At 40.8% G+C, this 9,414-nt stretch overlaps 1 protein-coding gene across 1 annotated transcript; it reads left to right on the forward strand.

Moving 5' to 3' along the window:
- Positions 1-1,774: 1,774 nt before the first annotated feature.
- LOC103364439 (toll-like receptor 5) lies at positions 1,775-9,036 on the forward strand. Its single transcript, XM_008291560.1, has 4 exons — positions 1,775-1,822; positions 3,705-5,988; positions 7,630-7,718; positions 8,453-9,036. The coding sequence occupies exons 1-4, from the start codon at positions 1,775-1,777 to the stop codon at positions 8,714-8,716; spliced, it is 2,685 nt and encodes an 894-aa protein (XP_008289782.1). The 3' UTR covers positions 8,717-9,036.
- Positions 9,037-9,414: the final 378 nt, after the last annotated feature.

The raw sequence follows: 9,414 nt of genomic DNA on the forward strand, positions 1-9,414 counted from the left end.
GAGCACTGCAGCAAGGGAAGGAAACGTGGAAAGAAGAAGCAGATTTGTGTTTATGTGGGAAGTTGCGACATTCCTGGCTTTTGTCAGACTGACAGAAAAATCAATATGAGGCAGGTCTGCAGGTCCGGCAGCAGATATTTCAGCAAAGCATGCAGGAACAGGCGTTTCACAGTCAACCGGACACCACAAACACTGTGAGGGCTTCTCCAGCTGCAACGACAAAGGTAAGGTTTTCACTTCACGACCGACAAACTGTGCATTTATATGACTGGAACGCGTCTTCTTTTCTTTTTTTTTTTTTCACACTTTCTTTGACGGTGTGTTGAAAAGTCTGTAGAAAGCCTCGTGTTCGATCAGTTCAGAGAAACGCTGTTAAAAACAGCCGCATTGTGCAAGAGGTTCTAGAAATTCTCACCCTGCAGCTACAACTGTCATTTATGATCATTCACTTCAAAGACGGGTGTAGAAGGTTAATAACAGTGTTGAATCAGGTTTTAACATTTTTAATACGCTGAGTTTATTCTAACAATACACTATGTAGGACAGGGTGAGTACACACCTGTTCACTATGAGTTATTGCTTTACTTCTAATTCAAACACTATTTGCTCTGATTTGAAATTTTAAAAAATGTTGCTTTGAGTTCCTACTTTAATGCATCTGTTCCTGACTGTTCATTAAACAAGAAATAGTTTGCTCATCAACTTAGAAATATTTCAGTTAGTTGAGAGGTGACACTGTTGGATCATTTTGTGTTTAGGTGACACTCTACAGGTGTGTTCACTTCTGTCATCTGCTGCACCTCCTGTGAGTTTGATGACCTGTTAGAAGCAAATGATGAAAGATATGCACAAAACAAAACAAAAAAAAAACACATTGGGTTTTTCTTGAACAGATATTCGAGTCATGATTTAAAGAATACGTAAAAATAATGTGATTTTTACTGTGGTCTCTTCCAAACATGCATATTTTATTACATCATTTGTAAAAGCTTCATTTATAATGGTTTGTTGTGACATATTTTAAAACATAAATACAAAAAATACAGCTTCTGCAGCTTGGATAGTGCACTTGTCTGTTTTGCAATTTCAGTAATGTTTGAATTAATGGTTTCACCCCAACAAATGTTGCATTTTAAGGCACAGCTGGAGACTGAAATATTCAGGCTTTTACCTACGATAAATTGCCCTGATTCCACATTTCTCACAGACGTTTAAAAAGTACCCGCCAGAGCGTCAGGAGATGCTACATGTGTGTTTCTACAGGCTATGTTAATGTCCTCCCTACGACGTGCAAGCTGAGCATTAATCTGTGGACCGCCCCTCGTCATTTATCGCTCCTTTAATTGGCTCAAACTGGACAAGAAGGCAAACTTAATCTTGTACTGTTTACAGGTACAAACACTAATAAAACGTATTGTTCAGTGTGGCGGGTGGCAGCAGTAATGATCGCTGCAATATGGCACATTCCACTTATCAGCTAAACGCAAACATGTCAACTTTTCAAATGGAGCTTTACGATCCAAGCTCGCATCAGGCAGGAACGACTGTGTAATGAACAAACTAAGAACACTGCAACACTGAAGCTGCACCAGTGAACCATAAGCCTTCCAAAGCAAACAGTCTGACGGCTTCACCTTCTTCCTACCAACCTCACTACGTGCTCACATGACTGCCTTATATTTACGCTGTTGAACCGATGTGACATTATTAAATGTGTTAAGCGTTGTCCAACTTTTGGCTTTCTCCCTGGATGTCTTGTTAGGTGGAGGGCAGGATGTGGATGCTGCTCTTGCTGTTGGTTTGTGCTGCTTTAAATCTGCAGGTATGGATATACTGTAACATTGTCCTTAGAACTTGTCAATAAAGACAAAAAAAAGAAGTAAAAACAAATATTTAGAAATATGAAGATAGGCGGGCTTCACTTAAGACTCGCCTGACACTCTTCAAAAACAAAAAAGTCTGCATTTAAAGCTCATTAATGTTTCCTGTTATATCTTATAAACTTTGGTTTTCGTTGGAATTTAGAGACTTTCTTGAAGTGCAAACTGTTTGGAGCCTTTCTCATACAGTGTAACACTGACAAAGGCTTCCAAAATAGTTTTTTTTCAGGCTTTGGATGGCACTCAGATCTAGCTTTTGCACACCATACTGAGCTTAGTGGAGCTGATTTAAATGGTTAAATAAACTCGTTGTGTTGACGTTGTTGTCATATGGTGGAAAGTCTTGCAAGACAGAGTGTGCGTAATTAAACAACACCAACACTTCTGTTGCCAAACTATTTCCATATGACTTCTTTTTTATTTTTTGCAACAAAACCTTCCTTTTCAGTGTTTCTCTGGTGCGTCGCTCCATTTGCTTTGAACATGTGAAGTCTGCATATCAACAAAGTCTTAAAATAAAGTTTATAAAGTGTATCCAACATTTCCAGTATCTTTGCATCTACAGTTACAGTCAAAAGTGTGGACACACCTACTCAGTCATGTGTTTATCTTAATTTTACTACTTTCCACAGTAGTGATACTTACGGCCCACGAGAGCCAACTGGCCAGCTGACTGTTTCGTAAATTTCAAAGAAAGATGAGTTTAAGACCATCACTCGTGTAAAGTCTACAGCAAACAGCGCTATCAAACTAATTTAGTCAACCATATTATGGCAAAAAAATAAATAAAAAATGGCTCAGGTAAAGACAAATAAGAGCCTAGCATTACTTGAAGACATGAAGATCAGTCATACTTGTAAACTTCAAGAACTCTGAAGTGTCTTCAAGTGCAAAAACCATGAAATGTTGCTGTGGTGACACCGGCTGTCATGAGAACCAAGTGTTCATATCAGATTACCATCAGTGCTTCTCAGAGTTCAAGCAGCAGATAAATCTCAATATCAACAGTTGGAAGGAGACTGTGGAAATCCGAATCATGCTTCCACAGTCAAACTGCTGCAGAGAAACCACTACTGAGAGAGACTAAGACAAAGAAGACAAATGTTGGAGCCAAAAACACAAGGAAAGGCTTTGGTCTATGAAGTCCAAATATGAGGATTGTGGTTCCATGTCCTTGTAAGACATGGTGTCAGATGGGATCTACATGTGTGGTTTCCACCATTAAGAATGGAGGAGATGTTTGATTTGAGCTTCACTAGTGACACTGGAGGGGTTTCATACAGAAATTTACACTCAACCGCAATGGCTACCACACCATCGCATCTCTGAGATCAGTGGGACCATTATTTATGTTTCAGCAGCAAAATGAGCCAAAGCACGTCTCCCTGCTTTGTAAGGGCTGCTTGACCAAGAAGCAGAGTGATGAAGTTCTGCATAGCTCAATCATCTGAACTAAACCCAACTGAGGTGGTTCTTGATGAGTTGGAATGCAAAGGGAAGGAAAAGTGGGCAACAGCAGCTCGGCATGTTTCTTTTTATGTCTTCAAGACAGTGAAGCTGGTTGAGCGAATGAGGATGATAAAAGTAGAAGGCGATTACTTTGAAAAATCTAAAGTGGGAAACATATTTTACCATAGTTTTTTGCAAACCAAATAATGCCGTTTCATTCTACAGAAAACAGAAAACACTAAAAATAAAGAAAACTCTGGAATGGGTAACTGTGCCCAAATTCTTGACTGGTACTGTTCTTCTCAGCAAGAAAGTCAATGAACTTTTGGTTATTTTTTTAAATTTACAGAAACACTGTAACCTTCCTACCTACAGGTAACCACGTGCTACCCATCATGCTTTGTGAGTGGACAAAAAGCTCTTTGCAGTGGACAGAGGTACTACCAGGTTCCAGCTCTGCCTCCCAACATCACCCACCTCTTTCTGGACAATAACTACATCAGTGAAATCAACAGGACCTCCCTCAGGGATTTTGGTGAACTGCAACAATTAGATCTCGGAAAGCAGAACGTAAAGCTCGTCATAAGAAACAACGCTTTCCTCCGGCAGAGAAAACTGACACACTTGGTCCTAGGTTATAATGTTGACCTTCAACTGGAGCCAAGGGCATTTGCAGGACTGTTCAATTTACAATCCCTGTTTTTGGATTATTGCAGTTTGACAGGCTCCATACTGACGGAGAGCTATCTGCAGCCACTTTGGTCCTTAGAAAAGCTTGATCTCTTTGGTAACAATATCGTGAGACTCCAGCCGGGTCTGTTCTTTCAAAGGCTCAAAAAGTTCACGCACCTGGACCTCAAACTGAATAAGATCGAAAAAGTTTGTGAAGATGATCTTGTTGGTTTCAGGGGGTTATATTTTACATTCCTAAACTTGCATTCCAACAAGTTATTCAAAACACCTAGTGAAGACTGGCTAAGTTGTGGAAACCCGTTCAAAGGGATTGCATTTAATACTCTTGACTTATCTAGCAATGGGATGGACCTAGACAAAACAAGGCAGTTTTTCAAAGCAATTCAGGGGACTCCAATAGCTCATCTGATGTACTCTGGACACATTGGTAAAGGGTTTTCCCATCACAATTTCCGTGATCCAGATGAAAGCACATTTGAAGGCCTCAACAGCAGTGCTATTGACATTTTTAATATGTCTAAAAACTATATATTTGGTTTAGAGAGGGCTGTTTTTAGTCCTCTAAAAGATGCAAGAATTATCGACATCTCCCGAAACAAAATAAATCAGATTAGCAAAAATGCCTTCGATGGTGTTCAGGGGCATTTAAAAATGCTCAACCTGTCATTCAACCTCCTGGGAGAAATATATCGTCACACATTCCCCAATATGACAGAACTCAGGGTGTTAGATTTGTCTTACAACCACATTGGGGTGTTGGGATACGAAGCATTCAGCGATCTTTCCAAATTAAAAGCTTTATATCTGACAGGGAACTCACTGCGAGATCTGGGTTTTCCTGCGGCACTGCCAAACTTAGAATTTCTTCTTTTGGGTGATAATAAGTTGAGTTCACTCTACAATATCATTGAACTGGGGAGTAACAGTATTCATGTGGATGTCACAGAAAACAGACTAACAAACATGGAGGACGTTTATGTCATTTTAACTCATTTCAAGCATCTCAAGAATTTAATGTACGGAGGCAACTTCATCAAGTGGTGCACTCTAAGTGAGAACACCAAAATGCCTCATAATAATAGTTTGAAAGTGCTGGATCTTTACGACAGTTCCCTGCAGATCATTTGGGCACAGGGGAAGTGCCTCGATCTGTTTGATCATCTCAACAATCTGCTCGGTCTAAATATCAGCTTCAATTCACTCACAACTCTACCACCAGGGATTTTCAGTGGCCTCAGCTCGATCACAGAATTGGATCTTTCGTATAACGCCTTGACCTATCTGCAGACGGATGTCTTTCCAGTCAGCCTGGAAAAATTGTACCTGTCCAGCAACTTCATAGCCTCGCCCGATCCTATGACTTTCCAGTCGCTCATCTTCCTCAGCCTGTCAGAAAATCGGTTCCACTGCGATTGCAACCTGGAGGGCTTCCTGACGTGGCTGAACGTGACCAATGTAACCTTCCTGAGCCCAGTTGAAGAGTTCAGGTGCGAGTTTCCAGCTGACGTCCATGACCGTCCTCTTTGGCAGTATGTGCTGGATGTCGAACTGTGTGAACAAGATGACGAAAAGGCCGTGGCAGGTCTGAAGTTTGCTCTGTTCATCTTCTCTGCCCTCCTCGTCACTACTGTCATCCTCAGCGGGATTGTTTACGCCCGACTCAGGGGCCACATTTTTATCATCTACAAACAGATCGTCGGGAAGGTCATCGAGGGCCCAAAACCAGCGCCTCCCGAGAATGAGATGCAGTACGATGCTTTCCTCTGCTTTACCAACAGTGACTATGGGTGGGTGGAGGCGGCTTTGCTGAGTAAGCTGGACAACCAGTTTTCAGAGGAGAACATCTTCCACTGTTGTTTTGAAGCCAGAGACTTCTTGCCAGGTGAAGATCACCTCTCAAACATCAGAGACGCCGTCTGGGGCAGTAAGAAGACGGTGTGCGTCGTCTCCAGGCAGTTCCTTAAAGGTAAAATATTTTCTCATTTGCATTTGTAGTAACAAATTAGAGGGTTAGACGAGATTTTTCTTTCTTTGAAGGAATGTTTTTGACATATTGGGAAACGTGCTGCTTCCCTTTGTTGCTGACAGTTAGATAAGAAGGTCAATACCGTTCAAATACCATATGATCTCTGGGTAACAACACCAGCCTCTTGGTTTTGCTGACCTCTTGTAGGTGAACTTTAACCTTCCTGCAGTGAATTACAGGTGCATCCTAGGACCATGTGACTTCACACTAATGAGTCGCAATAATTACTTGATTAATCGGTTGGTTCTCAATAATTAAATTAATCCTAAACTTTTTGAAAATCAATTATTTGGTTTGAATAATTTTTTTAAAGAAAAGATAAAGATCCAAATTCTTTAATTCCAGGTTCTAAAAATGGAATATTTTCAATTTCTTTACTTCGTCATGATAGTAAACTGAATATCTTTGGGGTTTGGACATTTGAGGACGTCATCTTGGGCTTTGGAAAGCACCGATCAACATTTCAAGTTTTTCTTTTTTTTTTTTTTTACCATTTTCTGACATTTTATAAACCAAACAACTAATTGATTAATTGAGAAAATAACCTGCAGATATTGTCTGTTTAGATTCTCAGTCATCCAGGTCATGGTAATTCTAAGAGCTTCAGCAGAAGACAACCAGCTCTATTTTTTGTGTTTCTTGAAGACATTTTACCTCTCATCCAGGCTTCTTCAGTGCAGAGAACTGAAGCATCTTCAGTTACAACGGAAGCTTCTTCACCTACAAATTTTCCAGAAGAAAGGTGTTGAAGCTCAATGTGGTGATGGTTGCATCTGTTTTAGGATTGTTTTATTCCACCAAACTCCCAACTAATCCAAAAACAAGCAAAGAGGTGGAGCATGAGTGGAGCTGAGGTGGACCATGGACTGTTCTTTGACGTCCTCCTGTCACTCAGAATGGCAAACACTTAATTATGCATAACTTTAAGCCTTTATACAATTCAAATAAGGGATTTTTTTTTTTTTTAAAAAACACCACTCCATACAGTTCTTATGAACAGGAAACTTAGCTGTACAGACCAAAGCCACATTTGTAACAGGTTACAAACATTAACTTCTACTGAAAAGACGATCATTACAACATGGGGGTCTATGGGGACTCACTTGCTTTTGAAGTCAGCCTCAAGTGGCCATTCGAGGAACTGCAGTTCTTGAATCTTCTGTCTTGGGTTTTTTTTAAGCCTCAGAGTTTACCACTTGGAAAAAGCTAACCTACGTCTGTCTGAAAACTGAAAAAAAGCCTTCAAAACTCATCTGTTTAACCTCAACAAAGTAGTGTAAAATATTTACATATCAGGCTAGTTCACACCTGTTGTTTCTGTGATAGTGTTGTCCCTTTTGGATTAAACAGGTGGAGGGTTGGACTATCATTGACTGTTTTTTGGCCTTTAAAATGTATTTTCCTTTCTTTAAAGGAACATTTTTGATATATTGGGAAATGCGTCGCTTCCCAATGTGTAAATGCAGCTCGCAGCATGGCCATAACAAACCTTTCTTCTGCTCCTCACTGAATTACAAAATGAATTTACAAATAAACTCTTCTAAGCACGAGCGAAACTGACAAGGTGTTGTGTCTTTGTAGATGGCTGGTGCTTGGAGGCGTTCACTCTGGCTCAGGGCCGGATGCTGGAGGAGCTGACGAACATCCTGATTATGGTGGTGGTGGGGAAGGTGTGTATTTGGCAGCTGATTTACTTATTTGACACCCACTCTCTGGATCTGGGAGCAGAAACAAGCTTCACAGCAGTATTATCCCAACTATAAATCAGTATCAGTATATCTAACAGATAATTAGCATTGTAAGCATATATTTGGAGTTTAATTCCTTGGTACCTGACAAATGTAAGTCCAGTGTTCACTTGGCTTTTAGTTCTAATATTGGGAAACAAAGGGCTCTTTTATTGATAAATGCAGGTTTTTTTCCTAAAAGCTGCCTGATGAGAAGCTAAAAGCAGGTGAGAAAACCAAAACAATGAGCCAAAAGATGTTCTAAAGCTTCTTATAGCTGAATGAAACTACAGTCAGGTGGTAAATCCTCGTAGATCCATCAGACTACTTTCACATAGGAAGTTCTGTAATTCGTCATCAATGTAAAAATATGAACTATAGGTGGTTTAAAGAGTAACTTACTTTAATTCTGTGAACTACATGAGAAAACAGCTTTAAATTTGCTGTTTTCTGGTGTTTTTTCCCAGCTGACAGAATCTCTGTAGCAGCACCACAGATCAGCAGACGACTGATAGTATTCTTGATGTGCTTTTCACCAGTAGATGTCAGGCTTCGTACGGATTTAAATTAACTTTGGTGCTGTCGTTTTTTTTTTTTACTTAATCAAACTACAACATTTTCACTTCTTGACTTTCAGTGCTGACCTTAACCTGCTTTCTGCTGTAACACATCCAAAGGTGACTCACTACCAGCTGATGAACTGCAACGCAATCAGAGCTTTTGTGAAGAGGAGGGAGTACCTGATCTGGCCGGAGGACCCTCAGGACCTGGAGTGGTTTTATGAGCGACTCTTCTCGCAGATGCGCAAAGACATCAAGGTGAAAAAGTTTGAGGAGGACAAGCCCGAGCCTGCGGAGCCAGAGATTCAACCAGACGTCGAGGACGGGATCCAGCTAGAAAACATGGGAGCAGCAGCCATGCAAGCTCTGCCTGTGTGTTAAAGAAACCTGCAATCATGAGGAAAAAGCAAGTGGTTGGCTTTTTATTTGAACAAACAAACAGTTGATCCTTTTTGAAACAATGTAGAAAAATAAAGGTGATATGGCAAAGGAAGTAAATGAATTGGACATTTTCAAAATAGCCATAAAATTAGAATCAGGGGTTCCAGATAAGGTGCCAATGATTAGAACCTTCTAAGGTAGTAACAGGTGGAACCGCTTTTAATTAAACCTTTGACACTTCAGGTCTGTGGTGTCATAATGAGGATCTTGAAGATCTAAAGGGCTCTTTAAGGCCTTCAGAGAAAACGTTGTGGATGCCTCTGAGTCTAGAAAGGGATTTTTAAAAAATGATTTGACATAACACTGTTGCCTCGCAGCAAGAAGGTCGCCGGTTTGTGTCCCGGTGGAGGCACCGGAATCTTTCTGCGTGGAGTTTGCATGTTCTCCCCGTGCAGTGTGGGTTCTCTCCGGGTTCTCTGGCTTCCTCCCACACAGTCCAAAAACATGCTGAGGTTAATTGGTGATTCTAAATTGTCTGTAGGTGTGAATGTGAGCGTGCTTGGTTGTCTGTCTCTAAGTGTAGCCCTGTGATAGACTGGTGACCTGTCCAGGGTGTCCCCTACCTTCACCCTAAGTCGGCTGGGAGAGACTCCAGCCCCCCCCACATTTAGACAAAGAGTCGACCTCAAGCAGTAACG

Source organism: Stegastes partitus, unplaced genomic scaffold (assembly GCF_000690725.1).
Source record: "Stegastes partitus isolate 25-593 unplaced genomic scaffold, Stegastes_partitus-1.0.2 Scaffold750, whole genome shotgun sequence".
NCBI classification, from domain to species: domain Eukaryota; kingdom Metazoa; phylum Chordata; class Actinopteri; family Pomacentridae; genus Stegastes; species Stegastes partitus.

Bases quoted from the DNA above. Each gene is read 5' to 3' on its own strand.
- LOC103364439 (XM_008291560.1), top strand. From the start codon at position 1,775: ATGTGGATGCTGCTCTTGCTGTTGGTTTGTGCTGCTTTAAATCTGCAG. The intron at 1,823-3,704 runs GTATGGATATAC...TCCTACCTACAG, and splicing joins GTGCTGCTTTAAATCTGCAG to GTAACCACGTGCTACCCATC. The intron at 5,989-7,629 runs GTAAAATATTTT...GTGTCTTTGTAG, and splicing joins CTCCAGGCAGTTCCTTAAAG to ATGGCTGGTGCTTGGAGGCG.